This window comes from Leishmania mexicana, chromosome 8 (genome assembly GCF_000234665.1).
Source record: "Leishmania mexicana MHOM/GT/2001/U1103 complete genome, chromosome 8".
Taxonomy (NCBI): Eukaryota; Euglenozoa; class Kinetoplastea; order Trypanosomatida; family Trypanosomatidae; genus Leishmania; species Leishmania mexicana.
In genome coordinates, this window is record NC_018312.1 from 1516206 (window position 1) to 1535257 (window position 19052).

A 19052-nucleotide genomic window follows, 5' to 3' on the forward strand; every position below is an offset into this window, starting at 1 on the left:
ATGCCGGGCGATCGCCGTCGCGCCTCCCGCACGAACGACGCGCTTGTTGCGCATCGTCCGGACGACTCCGCGTCGCCGGTGGAGCGGCGGATAAAGGTTGATCCGCAGACCCATACGAAGTCCTTGTACCAGCGCGGCCCCGATGGCAGCGAGATGTACGCGTACTACTATAACTCCAACGACGACCCTACTTTTCAGGAGCGCTATAACCGGCACAACAACGGCAATGCCTTTGTGCAGAGCGCGCATTTCACATATGTGTCGCACGGAGGTGGCGAGGGTCGCAACCACAGCGCCGTGAAGGAGCGCCAGCGTCCAGTCGTGGTCGAGGAGCGAGAGGGCGAGGACGAGCACGTGGCGCGCACGGACAGTGGTAGCAATGCCAACGTGTACGGCAAACACAGGGATAAGGAGAAGCATCGATCGTCGAAACAGGACCCCATCGTTGAAGAGCCCGACGGTGACGACGACTACAGTGACGCTAATTCACGAGCCTACCACCGCAGCGGCAAGAAGGACGAGCGCGGCTCACATCCAGACGCCCCAGAGTTCTGGAGGGATCCGTGGGGTATGGAGTCGATCATGGCGGAGATGATGCAGCCACCGCTGGGATTTGAGGATCCGTTCCCCTTCACCTCTCGGCGTGCGCAAGTGCAGGGTAGACAAAAGTCGCCGTCGGCCTCGCACCAATCGAAGTGGCAGCTCAGCCCCTACACCCGCGGCGGGGTGATGGGCGGTCCGTTCACGGGAGATTTCTTTGGCACCGGTGGGCCCGAGAGTCCATTTCGCATGATGGAGGCAATGCAATACCACATGCATAGGCAGCGCGCCGCCATGTTCGGCGGTGTCGACCCCTTTGCGCGTTTTATTTAGGGTGAGAGAACAACCATCAGAGAGATTGCCAGCGCGCACGCATGCAACATCCTTGCCGACGTCTCTGCCGCCCACCTCGCTCCCGGCTGCATCGCTACTTTCACATCTTGGCTAAGCTCTCTCGCTGCTCTTTACTTTTTTCTTTGACCCCTCCCCCTCCATCGAACGAGTGCGTGCGGTATGTGAGTGTGCACGCGCGTACGTGCTGAAGGATCAGGTTGTGCCTTTTCTGTTCCGTCCTGTTCTCTCCGCCCTTCCTGTTGTTGCACGCCTTCCCTCCCTTCTCCATCTCCTCCGCTGTGCTTGCCTCTACCAGGCGGAGGACGGAAGAAGCGGAACAGATACATTATCTATATATATGGTTTTGTTTACGTGGGAGAGAGACGCGTGGGGGAGAAAGAGAAGGGGAGCGATGTGTCTGTTGTACGTACCCCCATCCCCACCCTTCTGCTTCTCCCTCTCTCGCTATGTGTGTGTGTGTGTGTGTGTGTCCCTGCGCTTTGCTCGCCACGCCTCCATCGTGGCATAGCCGAAGCCGCGACGTGTGAGGGTGTGTGTGTCTCATGAACGATGCGGATGCGACGCAACACCCTCAGGGATGACGAGGCGGCACCGCAGGGAGACTACACCAACGAGAAAAAATATATATTTATATATATATTAGCACTGACTGCGGAGGCCGTCAGCTCCTTCGCTTTACAGCCACGGCTATGTATGCGCACGTGAGGGGATGGGTTGGAGATGAGGAGGGAGAGAGAGGCGTGCTGCTGTGTGCTTTGGTGACGCACGAGTAGGGGTGAAGGAGGTGATAGTGGGGACGTCGTGGTAAGGCAGCGCCGCTGTATACCGCACGGCTGCTAGCGGTGACCCTTCGGTCTCCCCCATGCCTCTCTTGCGAATGGCACACACGACCCAGCGGCCTCCGGAATGCGTCCTTCTCTCTCACTCTCTTCGTTTTTTTTCCAGTTTCTTTCGAAGGTTCGCCAACCTCAGCGGCACGTGGGGGAGAGAGTGGGGGCTTCATGCGGTGGCGAGGCTTTTGTTGTTGTTTTGTTGGATGTTGATGCATCCACCCTTTGCACGCACACAGAAAGGAGAAAGCAAACTCACAAGCCACCCCCGCCCCTCCTCCCCTCCGTCGCTCACGCGCGACACTGCCACCACTCGTCGTCCAGCCCCTACGCTTCTCTTTGGTCTTTTCGTTCCCCTCCTCTCTCCACCCCGCCCCACCCCCGGCCACCAACAACTGTGGTTCGCCTGGCACACGCTTTCTGCGCTGCTCTCGCTTCATGTGCACGCGTGTGTGCCGTGTGCTTGTGTCCTCCTATTAGGAAGCCAAAGACAGTCGCTCAAGAGAAAAACAAATCGAGTGCCCTGTGCGGTTCGCAGCCGGCACGGATGATGCGCGGCGGCCGCTTCTCGGGGCATGCGAACTACAGCGGAATGCGCGCACACGGATGATTCGAGCCCTCCCCACCCCACCCCACGCTGCACATGCACAAGCGCGCCGACCAACGCACCCCTCACCCCACCCACCCACCCGCACACCCCTCCTCGCCACCCCGATCCCCCCACGCCGCTGGCGGGGCTGGGGGCTGTCCCCTCGCGCACCCCCAACCCTGGGCGCCGGCCGGAGCTTCCCGGGCCGCCGCCAAGGGGCCCGGCGGGGCGGCTGAGCCAGCGCGAGGGCCGGGGCCCGCAAAAAGCAGGGAGAAAGCCACGCAGGAGGCAGGAGAGATGGGTGACGCGACGGCAAGCAGGGAGGGGAGCAGCCGGCGGGCCAAGTCGCGGCGGCAACGAAACGTCCCCACCGGGCACCCTTGGCCAACGCCAATGCCGATGCGAGAAGCGGACGGCGTACGGGGCGTGTGTGCCGCCGGTGAGCACACGGTGTCACCGAGTGAGGGGGGAGAGGGACAGATGTGCGCTGGCGAGTCTGCCCTGCGCAGACTACAGGCAAGCGCGCAGGCGCATCTCACCGCTGGCCCACTCCCTACACACACACATACACACATGAAATGTGACCCGCGTGTGCCACCAGTGTGCACACGTGCGCTCAACGGCGTCTTGTGGGTTGCTCTTCGTTGTCGATCTTGTTCCTCGCTGTCCGTTCAGTCAGTACTCTCACCCTCATCAGAGCTTAACATCACGCTTGGAGTAGGCGGGGGGGGGCAAACACTCGAATCGAACATGAACAAGGACCAGCAACCATGCGGCATCGAATCCCAAGAAAACGCGACCACACACCAGCGACACGAGGCGCACCGCCATCCTTGTCTCTCTCTCTCCGCACCCCTCTTGTGAACGATGCCCTCGCCATGCATGTGGCATGCACGGCGAGAGGGTGGGGAGGGGCGAGACGCTGCAACCTGGTGAAAAGGGATCACGGAAGGCACACCCCTGCACAGGAACGCGCGTGGCGTGTGCGCACACCAACCCTGGCCACGAGCACATGCACTGCGCAACACCTCCATTGACAAGCTCTCGCTCTCTTTCACGCCTGCGGCTCCCCCTCCCTCAAACCAGACAACCACATCAGCAGAAGCACAGCAGCAGGCGAGGAGGGGGGAGGGAGGGAGGGAGGGCGCGGGTGGGGGAGCGAGACAGAGCGAGCGCCAGACAACGAAGAGGAGAGAAACACACGTGCGCATGACGCAAAATAGGAAAGCAACAGAAGTGGGAGGGGGAACCAGCCGAAGCGGCCAACGAGAGAAGCATGAAGAGGAAGTTGGGTTGACATGTAAAGGGAGGGGGAGGGGGGAGGGGAGAAAGCGGACAAGATATTGCCGCAGTACAGGCAAATGAAGAGCAGAGATCCGCACGAGCCTGCGAAAAAAAAAAAACACAACGAGCGAAATGTGCCACGCCTGTATGCATATGCGCTTTTTCACTTCACGTGCGCGAGGCCTGTGGGGGGAGGGAGGGAGGGAGGGAGGGAAAGGAGCGTGAACGGAGAGGGCAGACGTGGATGAGTAGGCGACCACAGCAGAACGTCATGGCAAGGGCGCCCGCCGATGCGTGAAAGCGTCACTGCTGTAGAAGCTTGTGGGGCAGGGCGGAGTGCGTGTATGGCACACAATGCACACGCCTTTGCACCGCTACTTGAACGAATCAGCAAAGGAAAAGGGGCGAGAGCGTGGGGCGCCCATCACGATGGGTCAGTGGGGCGGCGCAGCAGCGAGGGTGTCCGTGAGTGCGCATGGCTGAGGGAACGAGCCTATTGGCCCACTCAAGGTCTCTCGCACGCAACGCGCGCTCCACGTCGGCGCAGCCTACCTTTGGCCACACCTCTACCGTCCCCGGCGGCTGCGCTTCGCCATTGCTGAGATATCCACCTTGGGTCTACATATGCTGCGGCTCCGACATGGTGGGACCGCGATTCACCCCCGTACTCTCGGCGCGTTGGGCGCCGCTGTGCATCGGGTCGTGCGACGGCTCCGTGGACTCTAATGCCGTCGATGGCTTCACGTGCGCGTCGTAGCTGACCGAATCCCCCAGCCGTGAGCCGGAGGCGAGGTTGCTTCCACCTTCTAAGCTCATGGAAGCGAGAGTGCTATGCTGGGCCTCGTAATGGGCGTCTATAGCCTCCTGAACATCTTCGTGCCTCTCGTCCCCGGCGCTATCACGCTTTTCATGATGGGCCCGCTTCGAAAACACCTTCGAGTGGTCGCCGAACGGCATTTTCGCGTTCGCGACCGCCTCGAGGATCAGCGTGTTCTGGATGCTGTTGTACTCGTTGTTGAGCGGATACACCTCTGCCATCTCTGGCAGCACGCGGTCCATCGAGGCCACGAACTGCTGCAGATACTCGTGATTCAGCACAAGGTAGCGGTGGATGATCTGTGCGGCGGCGTGGTCGTTCACCTCCATCAGCATACTGAAGGTTTTGTTGAACTTCTCGCGTCGCTTGACGTACTCCTCCCACGCCTCGTCGCGCTTCTCGGTGTATTTCTTGTGGTCCTTGCTGTCACAGAACGGCTTTCCTTTCTTCGTGTAGTGCTTCTCCACCTTCTCTACCTCGGCCTTGCACTTGTTGTAGCGCTCCAGTGCCTCGGTGCGCTTGTGACGGTACTCGTTGATGCTCTTAAGATGCTCCAAAACAGGGAGGAGGCGGTTATGGACGTCGCGGTGAATGCCGGCGTTGTACGACTGGAACGGCGGACCCTCGTTGATGCGGCGCGCCTCCTCAGCGAAGGTCTTTGCCAGGCGGCGCACCCGCGAGTTGGCTTCGTCCGGCATGCGGGTGCTCGCGACGGAGGCGGCGTAGTCCACCGCCGCGGCGCCGGCGTTGGGCTGCGACATGTACTGCACATCCGCTTCAGTCGGATAGGGGTTCGGGTCTTCGTCCTCCCCTGGGCCGGACACGAGGTTGTTGTTGGTGAGGGTCAGCTCCGTGAAGGCCTGCCCGACAGCCTCGTACGCGCTCGCGATTTCCTTCATTGCTATCATGCCCTGCCTTACCGCGTGGTCGAAGTGGTTGATGGCGCTCTGCAAGCGCCGCATATCGTTCACGCAACGTTCAAAGTTGTAGTCGCGGTACGCCGTCATGTTGGTGTTCTCCGAGTCGAAGCGCTTCGTAAAGTCGGCGCGGAGCTTCTGCATTCCGGTGGGAAATCGAAGAGGGAGAGAGAGGTGATCCAGTTGTGCACAGGCACGTATGGGTGACTGTGTGCGCACGCGCGCGCGAGAGAGAGGGGGTGGGCGGGTGAATGCGGTACGCAAGCACGCGTACAGCAGGAGCGGTAGAACGGGGTGGGGGGTGGGGTGAGGGCAAACTTTGGGAACGCCACGCAGGGCGGAACGAGGACAGGCCTAAGAAACAGGAGAAGTGGTCGAACAAAGATGTGAAGTGGAAGAAGCACACAAAACACGGCCGCAACTCGAACACTCTGCGAGGAGACGCGCGCGTATACGTCCGTGCAGGTGTAACAGATGAGGTGGGAGGGGGAAAGGACAAATGTAGAAAAGTAAAACGGAAGAGCGAGCGAGAGAGGGCGCGTGGAATAGGATGATAATGACGAAGTGGGCAAGCAAGAGATAGGCGGGGGGAAGGCGAGAGGGTATGTGGTGGTGCTATTACTACTCTGCTTCCCCACATGCAACGCACATCACAGTCGCCGAGGGAGGAAGAAGGTGCCCGTGTAAGGAAGGGGGGGGGGGCGATGTTCCCGCGAGCCGCCAGGACACATGTGAGGAGAACCAGAGTGAGCGTGCGAGCGTAGGCAGCAGCAGCAGCCAGTGGTATTCCAAAGGAGCCAAAGACAGAGAGAGAGCGACGGAACGGGTGGGAGAGAGAAGGGGAAAAGTGGTGCGGCGAGGCGCTGGCGAACATACATGAGAGCAAGCGGTGATGCGATGCGAAACAAGGTCTCGAGTTTTGAGCGCTGAAGAAATGTCAGAGTGGCCAGTGACACGCATTCGAAAGAGAGTGGGGAAGAGGAAGACGTGCCGCCACCGCCGCCTTCCTGCCTCCAGTTTAGCCGTCCTTGGGGGAGGAAGGCGTAGAGTCCTTCTCTCTCGGGCGCAGGCACTCACGTGGTCTCGCGCTGAGAGGCACCTGCGTACACTGCCACGCAACCAGATATACATGCATATCCCATGGCGCATTCCTGGCACAGCCATGTGCACGTACCTGTGCGTCGCCGGTCCATCTTTATTTTCCATAAATCACGACAGTTTCGTTATAGTTGCTTGGGCTGGGAGAGAGAGGAAGGGAGGCGCCTGCCCTGCCCCGCTCGCTCTCGCTCTCCAGACTGCCCCTTGTCGCTTTCAGCAGTGCGTTACCACCAGGCATGCACCAGCGGCACCCCTATTAACCAGCCAGCCCACTCGACACCCTCCCACGGTGCCGACGGAACGGCCGAACGGCACTGAGCACGACCATGGCATCGAGATGTGATGAGGACGGCATGGCTACATATGCGCTCGTGTCTCCTCCAGCAAGCCAGAGAAGACGAGGACGTGTGAGCTGAGGGGGAGCGCAGCAGAGGGAGTCGATCGGCGAAGGGCGCAGCGATACATGCGCCGCACCGTGCACGCAACAACTGAGACAGTACTGCGAACCCCTGCCGCCTGCCAACCCCCTCCTCTTCCCTTCCCAGAGTCTCCCTTGAAAGTGACGAAGGCGTCGGCCCTCTTGCACACCTCACCGCCTCTGTGAACGCTGGCGCATGCACAGCTCGCAGGTGCACAAGAAGCGGTACTGCTCCAGGAGGTGTCTCGAGCGCGTCTGCAGGTCGTCACCAAGGCTGCCGAGATCCACGTAAGAGATCGTGATTTCTTCGCCAGCGGCGATGGGGCGAGTCGCTTCGATCCCGATCCAGCCGGCCAGCGACGGCGAGTACGATGTGGAGTACGGCGACTCCGAGGAAGTCGCAACAGCCCGGAAGGCGGCAATGCGCTCGCTGGCCTTTCGACGAGCCGCTTCCTGCGTGCGCTCCTCGGGCAGTGCGGCGTGTGAAGCACCAGTGCGCGCTGCCAGTGCGGCCGCCGCCGCCATGGCGTCCGCCGAGTCGTGCAGCATGATGACAGCCGCATTAGGCACGCAGCTGTGGTTCAGCATGCACACCGTCTGGTGCAGCGACCACCCCGTTGTCTCCTCCGTGTTGTACGGGAAGCCGATACTGTTGCAGCGGGTGCGCAGGAGAGTGTCGCGCAGGTCTGTCCAAGAAATGGGGTAGCGTGGAGGAAAAGGAACCACAGCTGCACTGCCGCGGCAGCGGACGCCATCACTGTTGCCACCACGGTGAATACCACCGGAGGCGTGCGCGCCAGCCTGATTCGAAAGAGGATCACCACCCCCCGTGTGCTTGGCTGATGCTGCGGTGGCGAGGGTGGATTTCGGCTCCTTCCCAAACGTCGCCACAACGCGGTCACGCGCGAAAACTTCACACAGCTGCATCGACTCCTTCGACTGCACGCTCGCGTTCGTGTCGAGTGTCGCCAGTGCACGCATCATGGCCGTGTCGCCGAGGTACGCACGCGCGCCGTAGTCGAGGCAGAAGCGTAGAAAATCAGTATCGTTGCCCGGTGCGCGGATGGAGGCGGGGAGGGAGGTGTACCACGCGCACGATATCGCGTGTGCGCGGAGGAGGGGGTGAAGGTGGAGTCGCTCATCCACGACACTGCTGCCTCTTTTACCCTCTCCGCGTCGCTGCAGCAGGGGGCCGGTCGTTTGGACCGCGTCCGTGCCGGCGGAACTCGTCACATCCACGCCGCTGTCCAGCAGCAGCTGAGCCACGCACGGTGCGCAGAGCACGAACTGGTCGCAGTTGGGGCAGCAGTAGGGGCGCACCGGGACGGCGGCGGCTGCGGTGGTCGAGGAGGACGATGATGACGGCGAAGACGACGCGCCAATGGGGGGTCGGGAAAGTGTGGCATGCTGCTGCTGATGTGGGTGGTGGTGGTGATGTGTCTTCTGCGGCTCCCCGCACGCGCGAACGTCGGCGACGAGACACCGGGCGCAGATGTGGCGTGCAAAAGGCGAGTACAACACTGCCATGTCCGGCGAAGCGGCGAAGATCGCGTTTCCGGGCTTCAGCTCCATCGTCGCCACAACTCGGCGACCCTTGCGCTTCGCATCCGGGTGCATCTCCTGCACCGCCATGCGCGGGGCGGCGCCGATGGAGACCTGTGTCGGGTGTACGTAGCTGCTCATTGGGACGACAGAGCGCACAACGCTATAAAATGAGAAGAACTGAGAAATGGAGAGTGCGTGTGCGTGTGCGTCCTTTCAGTGCCCCTTCGTCTGCGCCGTGTCGATTCTCAGAATGACAAGACGTGCTGGCTTGTGCGCACCTCTGCAGGAAGTGGGGGAGCGAAGTGGGCAGCAGTTGAAAAGATGTCGATGGCATGAGGGAGCCAGTAAAAGGGAGGGCAGGGCAGGAGGAGCACCGCGAGCAGCGTGGTGGTGCGCCTTTGGACCGAACGTGAGAGTTTCGTGAACCAGTGACGTGGCCACCAGCGCGGAGGATGCAGCGGGGAGCGAGTCAAAGACGGAGAAGATGGCAGCGAGAGAGGGTTAGGTCCAACATGAAGCATGCGACGCACACAAAACTCAGTGATGCCGCCGTCCCCCCCCTCCTCCTCCCCATTTTCATCTTCCATCCTCACGACGTCGTCCTGCCGCCTCCGGCGCGAGCCGGTTGAGAGGGGGTTGACTCACTCATTGCTTCGCTGCGTGCGTGTGTGCGTGTGCGTTGTTGCCGTCGTCTGCCCGCCTGTCTGCTTGAGTGGTTGCACTGGCCTTTGGCATGGCACCCACGATGAACGAGTCCGAACAACAGGAGCCAAGCGAAAGGTAGACAACACAACCGAGTACGCCACAGTTCACAGCCAACACATGCGCCTTCCACCCACACACCCTTCGGGAGCGGAGGGGAAGGTGGGCGGAGAAGATCCTTCGCGCGCGCTCCTCTTTCTTCGCTTATCCCCGCCGCTACAGGCCGCGCTGTGACGGATGCACTAGAGCAACACCACGCCCACAACGGAAGAACACGCCGCACACATCACCAAACCCTAAACAAACGCACACACACACAGAGAAGACCGTTAAAACAAAACCATGCACACGCGTGTAGCGGAGAAAACTTTTCCTTTTCAGCACGGCCACTCTCCACCAGGGAGCACGAGCCCGACGCCACTCCGCCCACCGGCCGGCCACGCGCCCCATCGCCTGGTGCACCCCCCCCCTCACCTCGGGGTGCCTCGGGCCCCGCCCACTACCAACTCACCAGTGCGCAGTGTGAGGGCCAGGTCGGACACGCGCGGGTCACGTGGACACCCTGCCCATCATATGGATGATACAGGCATGCCCACAGCCGCAGGTCGCTCCATCACAGCGCCATCCAGGGCCTCGCCGCTGGCGTCAGCAGCGACACATCGCTCTCACCTCGCCACGTCGTAGGTGGATGGCCCTGTCACCACCAGAAGCAGTTCGGCACTCGGCAGGGGATATAGGAGGGCTGCTTGGCTTCCCCCCTCATCACCCACCACCACCACCACACACATGCAGGGAGAGTGGGGGTGGGGTGCACGGTACCCTGTTGATACCACGCAGGGAGGGGGAGGGGGATGCCCGGGCGGTCATCACGGGGTGCCGCAACACACACAAAAGGGACGACAAGAACAGAAAATAACGCGGCACCGCTCAACATCACCGCACCACGACGACAACGCGCACGAAGGACGCGAGCGCGCCGGCGCTCTATAAAGATGGGGTACATGCACCTATGTGCATGTACAGCCGCGCACAGGAACAGCACAGCGTGACCCAAGACAACGAAGAGGAAGGGGGAGGTCAAAACACCGAGTAACAGCAGTGGCACGCGTGTATGCACCACACAGCCGCACCGCCGAGCACGGCAGCACAGGGTGTGGCTTTCTTCCTCTCTCTTTTAGAATGCCCCGCCCCCCTCCTTGCGGTGTCGCACTCGCTCCTGAACAATCTATGGTGTGCCGCATCACAGCGGCAAAGGACTTTCATCTTCGCCTCGCCCTCTCTATGCCTATGTAACCACAATACGGACTTTACGGGTCGCGGTTTTCCGGCTTGGCGTAGGGCATCCCGAGTACGTCGAACACATCCTGCTCCGACCGCACCTCAACACGCTTGTCCTCCAGCTCGTCCTTCGGGACGCCGAGCTCCTCGCCAGCATTCTTACCGCGAATGCCGATGCGCTCGTACAGCTCGCGCGCCTCTTCCGGTGTGCCCAGCTTGAAGAGGCCGTATTCGTTCAGTAAGTAGCCCTTGCTGATGGCGGCCTGGCGCATAATGACGTTGAAGTTCTTGCTGCCAGTGAAGGTGAGCATCGCCGTCGGCACGCTCTTTGTCTCTATAAGACGGATATCCACGCGGCGCGCCTTGTATACCTTCGTGTTCTCGCGACCAGCCTTGTCGCGGACAATGCGGGGCGGCAGCCGACCCATCCCCATGTACTTGAGGGGCCCCTGCGCCATGGTCGCCTCCAGGTACTTGATGCCCTCGAGGAACTCGACAAAGTGTCCTAGTACACCGGTAGCGGCGACCGGCTCGCTCAGTGGCGGCGCGTCGAGGGTGCGTGATAGGATCGCGTCCACATCGCCACTGAAGGGGTGGCGACGGCGGTAGCTACCACAGATCAGAATCGAGAAGTCCTTGCCGAGCACCTCCATGCACTTCTCGCGCAGGTAATTCTCATGCAGCACGCTCTCCTGCATCGGAATCTTTTCGTTGATGTCGTAGAAGTACTTGATGCCGACACGTTGCTGGTCCGTCAACGACGGGATGCTGTCAGCCTTCTGCAGCAGCTCATCCACGGTGAAGATGCCCTCGCGGTCGAAGAGCGCCGCGGCGGCGCGAGGGCCAAAGCCGTGCACCTGTGTTAGCTCCTGGATGGCTTTCAGCTTCGGCTTCGTCTTGCTCTCCAGCTCCTCGAGCTTCCCAGTGGCCATGATCTCCTCCGCCTTCTTCAGCAGCTTCGCGCCGAAGCCGGAGAACGCCTTCAGGTCCTGCGGGGTGTTGAGGGGCTTGTCGAGGTTCGTCTTGAGACTCTCAATACTGCGGTGGTAGCTGCTTACCTTGTATTTCTCGCCCAGAGCGTTGTTCAAGTCCGCCATCTCCTGGAAGATGCGGATGATGTTCTCGCGATGATCGCGACGCAGGAACGTCCGGCGGAGCATTGTCCGTCTGCTGGCAAGGAGGAGCGTGAGAAGGAACGGAGGGAGGCAAAGACGCACTCGCACAGCCCGTGGCGAGACGCGTCCGATCCGTTATAAAGAGTAAGAGCCCGTATCACCGAGGGCCGTGTATGTCCGCGAGCGCGTATGGGTGCGTGTGCGTGCCTCTCTCTCTCTCTCTCTCTATATATATATATACGGACGTGTGTCGGTATCTAGAGCTCGATGGGGACGCGTATGTGCATGTGGCGAGCGCGTGCTTGTCCGTGGGGCTGTGAAAAAAGTAAGTGGAGCGAGTCGGCGTATGCCGATGACGCCGTGAACGCGTTTCTCTTGCTTTTTGAGGGAGACCTGTTCCTTCTCTATAAGGGCTGATGTGCACACGTGTGTATATATATATATATACCTACAGGTATATGTATGCGAGAGTCAGGGGGAGGTACGTAGGCGGATGCTGCACTTAACGTCGAAGATGAGTGCTCTCTGCGGTGCTCGCGCGGCGCCGGCAACATGGGCAGAGGCAGAGAACGAGTAGAGAAGGGCGTTGAGGAGGAAGAGGAGGATGGTGACCGCTTTTAATGCACATCTGGGCAGAGCGCGAAGGCAGTTGCGCGAGGTCACGGTGGTCATCCGGGGAAGCTCAGCATCGGTGTTCGGAAACAGTCGCAGTGGCAGCAGTGGGACCGTCAGAGAGAGAGGGGCCGCGCGAGACATAATGGAAGTGGGGAGGAAGAACAGAGGCGGCAGAGAGCGGTGGTCGTGAGGACGCGAACAGATTGGTGAGCGGACAACCCCAATCTGCCCTCGCCCTCCCTCTTCGGTGACGCCTCCCCCAGTGGTCAGCCACCGCGTGGAGGTGTTCCCTCAGAAGGGGAGAGGGCACACGTCTCTACACAACTGCACGCACGCGCAGGCAATGCTTTCATGTCGGGGCGCACTCCTCTCGCTCAATGCGCGCCGCCCGCTGGTTCTGCGGCTCTCCTTATTCCTTTACATCTCGCCTCTGCCTGCCACCCACTCCACTCCCACTCACCCACCCTTCTTCGCTTTGGTGTTGTTCATTCAAACAGAGACTACAAACTCACGCGAAGATTATCCGTGAGAGGCACGCACGCACGCAAAGAAAATGCGCAACCGCATCGACACCTCGAAGCGCTCATCATCAGCCACACACACACACATGTACACACAGCACTTTTCACCTCAGCCGCCTCGGTCGCGAGCCCTCTCGCGCACCGTCCGTATCTATGAGTTCATCTACGCGGTACGTCCACCCCACCCCACACACACACTCTCAGACGCGCGCGCGCACGCATGCGCATGCGAGCCAACATGCGACACGGAGAAATCGAAGAGCCGTGAAACGGCTTTTTCTCTCGCCGCCGAAGAGCTGCCGAGACAGACACGTGTAGGCACACGCATCCTCCTTACACGCTGCGGTCTTTTGGAGGGACGTAGTCCATGCCCAGCGCCTCAAAGATTTCGCGCTCCGTGCACGCCTTTACCCGCTGCCGCTCCACAACCTTCGCCATCTCACGCAACTCGGCGAGCTCCTGCTTCGTCCTCTCCTTCCCCTTCTTCTTAATCTTCTTGAACGCAGCCGTCACCTTCTTTGATGCCGCACCGTCTGCGTCGCCGCTGACACCGCTCCCGGCAGCAGTCGCACCGCTAGCCCCGCCTCCAGCTTCGGCCGGCGATCCGCTGGCGACCTCATTCTCCTCGTCCTTGATGGCGGAGAGGTCGAAGCGAGCGAGGCGGGTGATCATATCGTGGAAACTCATATCCGGGTTCTTCTGCACAACACTGTAGTGTTGCATCTGTTTACGCGTCGGCTTGCGGAAGAGGCCGTACTCGTTAAGGATGCAGTGCTTCTTGATGGCTTCGCTGCGCATGATGACGTTAAAGTTCTTGCTGCCGGTGAAGTAAAGCATCGCTGCAGGGAAGCTGTCCGAGTCCACATAGCGGACATCGAGGCGACGCGCACGGAACTTGGTCGACGCATTGCCGTTCGCCTTCGCTGCCTTGCCCTTGCCCGTAGAAGCCGTTACAGACTCGGTGCCCACCGCGCGCAGACGGCACAGCCCCATGAACTTCGTCGGCCCCTGCGCCAGCGTAGCCTCGATGTACTTGTCCGCCTTGAGCCCAGCGAGGAACGCGCCAAGCACCTCCGACGGCGGTAACAAAGGACGGCCACTGCTGCTGCTGCTGCCACCACCGCCCTCCGTCGTGCTGCGCTTGTGCGTGATGAGCACATCGATATCACCTGCGGATTCAACTTGACGACGGTAGCTACCACACACAACAAGCTCATAGTCCTTGCCAAGGTACTTGCGCATCCGCAGTTTCATGAAAGCCTCGTGCAGGCGGCCCTCTTCGTGCGGGATGCGGTGGCACATATCCTCGTAGTAGACAAGCCCGAGTCGCTGCGCGTCGTTCAAGTGGAACTTTGACTTGTCAGCACAGACCACTAGATTCGACGGCTTGCCGCTATCCTTGTTGCTCATGTCGAGCTCTCCTGCCTTGATGGCGTAGTCTCGAAGCTGCGCAACGGTCCTGATGTCGTACTTCTTGAAGTAGTCGATAGCGGTGCGCGGGCCGACGCCGTGCACCTGTGTGAGCTCTCGGATGGCGCGAATGATGGGCTTCGCCTCTTGATGGTGCAGCTCCTCCAAGCCACCCGTCACAAGGATTTCGATTACTTTCTCCCGCAGCTTCGTCCCGAGGCCTGGGATGAGGTTGTCGCTGGAGAGCACGAGACTGCGCTTCGCCCGGTTGCGCTCCACCTCCTCCACGCGCTTCTTCTGCGCCGCAGGGTCATCCTTGTAGAGCGCCTCGATTACTGCCTTCTTCTTCGGGTCGTCCTCTGGCAGTGGCAGGAGGTTCGGCGGCAGCAGCTGAAACACCTTGTCGCCGCGCTTGAAGCGCTCCACCGTGCGCCCGTACGACTGCGACTTGAAGCGCTCGCCGAGGGCGCTGTTGATCTGCGTCAGCTGCTCAAATATCTGCACGACGCGCTCGCGGTAGTCGGGGAAGAAGAGCGTGTCCTTCGAATTCGCGCCTTTGCCGCCCTTGCCACCGCTGCTAATGCCGCTACTTCCGGCATGATTCCCCGATCCGCTAGCGCTGCTGCCGCCACTGGCGCCGGAAGCGGCCTTCGAGACGCCGGCACTCTGAAGCAGCTCCTGCTGCTCCTGCTCCTGCGACGCGCGGCCGGCGACGAGGGCAGATGGGGAGTGCAGCGTTGACGTCGCATCGGCTGCGGCATCGTCGTCCGGCTGCGGTGCTAGCGAGAACTCGTCATCGATGACCTCCGGTTTTGACACCAGTTCCACCGCTGCTGCCATTGCCGCCGCCACATCCGCCTCTCGCTCCGCGTCAGCGACAGGATCCTCGACCGCAGCAATCTTCGCCGGCTCCGCCACGGGTGCGACGGACGCTGCTGCAGCCATGGTGACCGTGTGCGCGCTATTTTTCTTTGCCGCCGATCCACCACGCTTGCCACCCTTCTTGGTGATACGGCTCTTCGACTTGGTACCACCTGCGACAGCCGCCTCGCCGCTCTGTGCCAGCGTTTCCTGTAGAGGCGCAGCTGCTCTCAGCGACGACGCACACGATTCAAGTGCACCGGACGTCTTTCCTCGCTTCACACGTCGGCGCGGTGATTGCGGCGAAGGGGCGGACGACGTCGGTACCGCCACCGCCGCTGCCCCCTCGTCGACCTTGGCTGCTGCTGGGGTTGCCATAGCGCCTGCGTCGTCTGCTGTCGGTGTGGCGGTGGAAAACAGGGCTTGCGGGGAGAACTTGAGCCCTCGCTGCAGCTGCCACCGGCGACGAATGATCTGCGCGGTCAGACGCTTTTTCAACGCAAGAGAGGAGATCCCCTTCGCGGCGTCGACAGTGTCGAAGAGCTTCTTGAACGAGTCCGCCGGCCGCGGTGTCGTTGCCATCTTCTCATCGCTAGCAGCAGCCGCCATGAGTGGTGGTGATGCCGCCACTACCGCTGCCGGGGCCGCGGTGGCCGCGGCAGGAGCAAGCAGCCTCTTCTTCATTCGTTTGCCTCCAGCCCGTCCCTTGTTTATGGGCGCGCGAGAGGCAGCAGTGGAGCTGATGGCCTCTGCTGGAGCCTCGCTGTCGGCATCCGTCTTCGACTCCAACGACGCCACCCCCACGGTGGGAGCTGCTGGTGCCTTAGTGTCTGCAGTCGTGACGGTCATGGTGGTGGTGCTCTTGCCCGCGGGCTTGTGGGACGGTGCCGCAGTGAGAAGCGAGAAGGCCGCCAACGTGGATCCTCCTGCTGTCGCTCCATCAATCCCTGGCACTTGCTCTGCAGCGTCTATCGCGCCCTCCGTGGCCGACTTGGCCACAGAAGCCACGATGGCGTCTTTTCCTACAGCGCTGGTGGCAGCTGTTGGTGCCTTAGCACGCAGGCGCCTGCCACTTCGGGTGCGTGAGTTGGCTCGCCTGCGCTGGCCACTGCGTCGAGCACCACCATCCTCGCTGATGTTATCTTGGTCCTTGTCTACATCAGCAGCGCTACCGTCCTTGTTGCTGTCTGAAACGACTTCCGAGATCTTCGCGCTCGCCGACTCCTCGACGTATTTCTGCCTCGCTTGCCGCGCTATACGCTTCCTGCTGCCGCTGCTCACGCGCCCCTCAACAACGTCGGCATCGGACGCGACCGCACGATCAGTGGCATCCACGTGCTGTGGGGCCGGGGGCACGGCTGCGGCTCTCACCAGGTCGACGGCGGGTGTGCCCCCTTCCTCTTCACCGGCGCCTGCCGTCAATGAAGATGCGAGATTAGGGCTGACAGTAACAGATGGCACCACAGTGACACCGGCAGTCTCGACCTCATCCGCCTCGGCGTCGCCAGCAGAGGCAACCGTGACGGTACCGGCACCGCTGCGCCTCGAGCGCCTTTTCTTTAGGCCTCGCGATAGTTTTTCGCGTGAGACCGCAGAGACCATTTTGAGTGCCTCGGCTGGCTCGTCTGCTAACAGCGCCGCAGCAGCAGCAGCGACCGGCTCCACAGTCGCCTCCACCGCCGCGCGGCGTCCCCTGGCGTCCTTCTTTTTTGTCCCGCCTTTCCTTTTGCAACAAGGTGAGGACATCTCGGCGGCAACGTCAGCCGTCACGGACGGTGCGAGCACCGGCTCAGCAGCATCCGCCTCGCCAGCTGGCTGAGGGGTCTTCGAAGGCTTATTAACGGATGTGCCAAACCCGTTGAAGTGAGCGGCAGCGGCGACCGCCGGTGGCTCCGCCTCAGCTGCGGTATCGCCCAGTGCACGCAGGTGCGCATCTGTAGCCGCCGCGCCACTGCCCTTGACCGCTCGTCGCCTGAGCGGCTCCCTGGATGTGTTTGATGGGTCGACCAACACAGACGCCGACACAACAGGATCGACGACGGAGAAGCTGCCATTCGCGCCATCTCCGAGCGGGGCATCGAGGGGCGGCGTGGGCGCCGCCACCGTCGCCGAGACACGGCCGCGTTTGCGATGAGCGCCGCGGCGATGGCGCAACTTCGTCCCCGTTGACAGAGCGGCGACAGCAGCAGCAGCAGAAGCGGCGGCAGCAGTCGCATCCGCTGATGTGCTCGTCGTGCTCGACACGCCGCGGCACTGCGCTGTTAGCGACGCCGCCACCGCCGATGAAGCAGGCAGGAGCGCGGAGGACCCTGGCAGACGCCTAGCACCGCGCAGCCACGTCGACGACAATCGCGGCGGCCCATGAATGAGGCGCTGGCCGTCGGCACACGACAGAGATGCCGCAACGAGAGCGGCGGCCACTACGTAGAGTGGGTCAGCACGGCGGCGACGGATACTCCACCCTGTGCGCGGCACAGGCCAGCTGAGGAAAAGCCGCATCTGCTTTTTTTTCGCTTTCTCGGCTAAGAATGTCTTTATTGGGAGGGAAGGGTTGAATAGTGATGGCTGGGCCTCTGGGTGGTGTATCGGGGGGGGAGGGGGGAGTGGGGCGTACCGTGGTGGAAGCAGCACTGGCACCCGCACAGGCTCCCTCTTCTATTCGGTGCCTTGTCTTCGTTTTCTACTTTGATGCGTGCGGGAGTGGGGGTGGGCGCATGCGCACCCCTACATGTGTGTATTCCGTGTATGCGTATGCGCGCGCGGCTTGCTCGCGGTGTGTGCGGAAGGCCTCACACTTCTTTTGTGTCTTCTGCGCCGATGCGTCCACTCAGCTGCTGCGCAGCACGCACGGGCGCCGACAAGCACCTTGCGGCGGTGGCGGCGGGGAGGGGGAGAGAGAGAAAGAGCGACTGACAGGCTCAGACTCGGCAACGCATCCACGCAGGTGCTGAACGGCCGCCGTACCAGTGCTTCAGCCGCGTACGCGTCCCCCTCCCAAGCTTTATCACACACACACAGACAAACACGTCGACGCCGCGGTTGTCGGCGAGGCTACGCTTGCTACAGCCACGGCGGCTGCGCACTTTGCGTTCCTTCGTCTCCCTCTCGGGAATTCTTCTATGGAGTTGTAGCGCCGCTTCTCCCTCACGCACTGCGCGCCACCATCAACCCACGCCGATGGGTCGGACTTTGTCGTGGCGACGATGGCAGTGTCCGTGACGTGCCTCTGTGACTCTATTGTGTTGTGGCTGCCGTGCGTGCGGTGGACGCGCATCCGCACAGAAAACGGGAATGGGAACGGAAGCAAGAGGGTGATGGCTGCTGTGTGGACAAAGGAAAAACGTTGAGACGACTGCCTCACCCACGCACGAGCGGGAGAGCCGGCTGACGATGGTGAGGCGGTAGGGGGTGAAGCGGTGAAAGCTCGTCGTCGTCTATGTACAATTGTAGATCACTTCTTTTGACGTCTATGCGCGCGTGTGTGTGTCTCACAATGCGTACGGCAGGCTCGGGGTATGGGTGTGGAGAGAGCCGGTGAGGCAGGGGGCGTGTGCGGCAGAGAAAACAGCTGCGCCTCCACCGTCCGCCTTGTCTTGTCGATGTGGTAGCGGCGATACGCGTGATGGGCGACAACAACACAAGAAGCAGCAGGTGGAGCAGAGACGAAGACACGCGCCAGTTAGAGTCCCGTGAAGAATCGGGGTGCGTGTGTGAGGGCCTGTGCAGGCGCGTGTGCAGCGCCACTGCTGCGTGTGCGTACGTTACCTGCTGTGCCGCAACTATCTTGTGCTTTTCACCCGCCTGCGTTGACCGCCTCACGTCTGTTCACTGCGCGGATGTGGTGCGTGAAAGCGGGGTGAGGGGATGCGGTGGCAAGTGGATGAGAGCGAGAGGGCGCGGTGTACGCACATCATACAGATAGATGTGTGCGGGTGCGGGTGCGGGTGCGGGAGAAGGCGAGTAAGCGAGGAGGAAGAGGGTAGGGGAGGGCAGACACTGAAAAGCATGCACAACGAAAGAAAAGGAAGGTGCGTCGAGCTTCGCGGCAGCGACCGATGCGTACATGTGCATCGAAGCACCAGGAAGCGATGAATGAGACGGGGAATGGGGGGCGGAGAAGTAAGCCACACACGCACACACACGCGCGGGCAATCGGCA

The 19052-nt window shown here is 61.5% G+C and overlaps 5 protein-coding genes across 5 annotated transcripts; 1 reads left to right on the forward strand and 4 right to left on the reverse strand.

The window, feature by feature from the left end:
- Nucleotides 1-873, forward strand: LMXM_08_0860 (hypothetical protein, unknown function; the record flags this gene model as incomplete). The annotated part of the gene is made up of 1 exon (XM_003872592.1): nt 1-873. The coding sequence occupies one exon, from the start codon at nt 1-3 to the stop codon at nt 871-873; it is 873 nt and encodes a 290-aa protein (XP_003872641.1).
- Nucleotides 874-4215: 3342 nt separating this feature from the next.
- On the reverse strand, nt 4216-5475 carry LMXM_08_0870 (hypothetical protein, unknown function; the record flags this gene model as incomplete). Its single annotated transcript, XM_003872593.1, has 1 exon — nt 4216-5475. One exon carries the CDS (start codon nt 5473-5475, stop codon nt 4216-4218), a length of 1260 nt encoding a protein of 419 aa, XP_003872642.1.
- A 1543-nt stretch (nt 5476-7018) lies between these two features.
- LMXM_08_0880 (conserved hypothetical protein) lies at nt 7019-8530 on the reverse strand (the record flags this gene model as incomplete). The annotated part of the gene is made up of 1 exon (XM_003872594.1): nt 7019-8530. The coding sequence occupies one exon, from the start codon at nt 8528-8530 to the stop codon at nt 7019-7021; it is 1512 nt and encodes a 503-aa protein (XP_003872643.1).
- A 1871-nt stretch (nt 8531-10401) lies between these two features.
- On the reverse strand, nt 10402-11532 carry LMXM_08_0890 (mitochondrial DNA polymerase beta; the record flags this gene model as incomplete). Its single annotated transcript, XM_003872595.1, has 1 exon — nt 10402-11532. One exon carries the CDS (start codon nt 11530-11532, stop codon nt 10402-10404), a length of 1131 nt encoding a protein of 376 aa, XP_003872644.1.
- Nucleotides 11533-12956: 1424 nt separating this feature from the next.
- LMXM_08_0900 (putative mitochondrial DNA polymerase beta-PAK) lies at nt 12957-14978 on the reverse strand (the record flags this gene model as incomplete). The annotated part of the gene is made up of 1 exon (XM_003872596.1): nt 12957-14978. The coding sequence occupies one exon, from the start codon at nt 14976-14978 to the stop codon at nt 12957-12959; it is 2022 nt and encodes a 673-aa protein (XP_003872645.1).
- Between the last annotated feature and the right edge of the window lie 4074 nt (nt 14979-19052).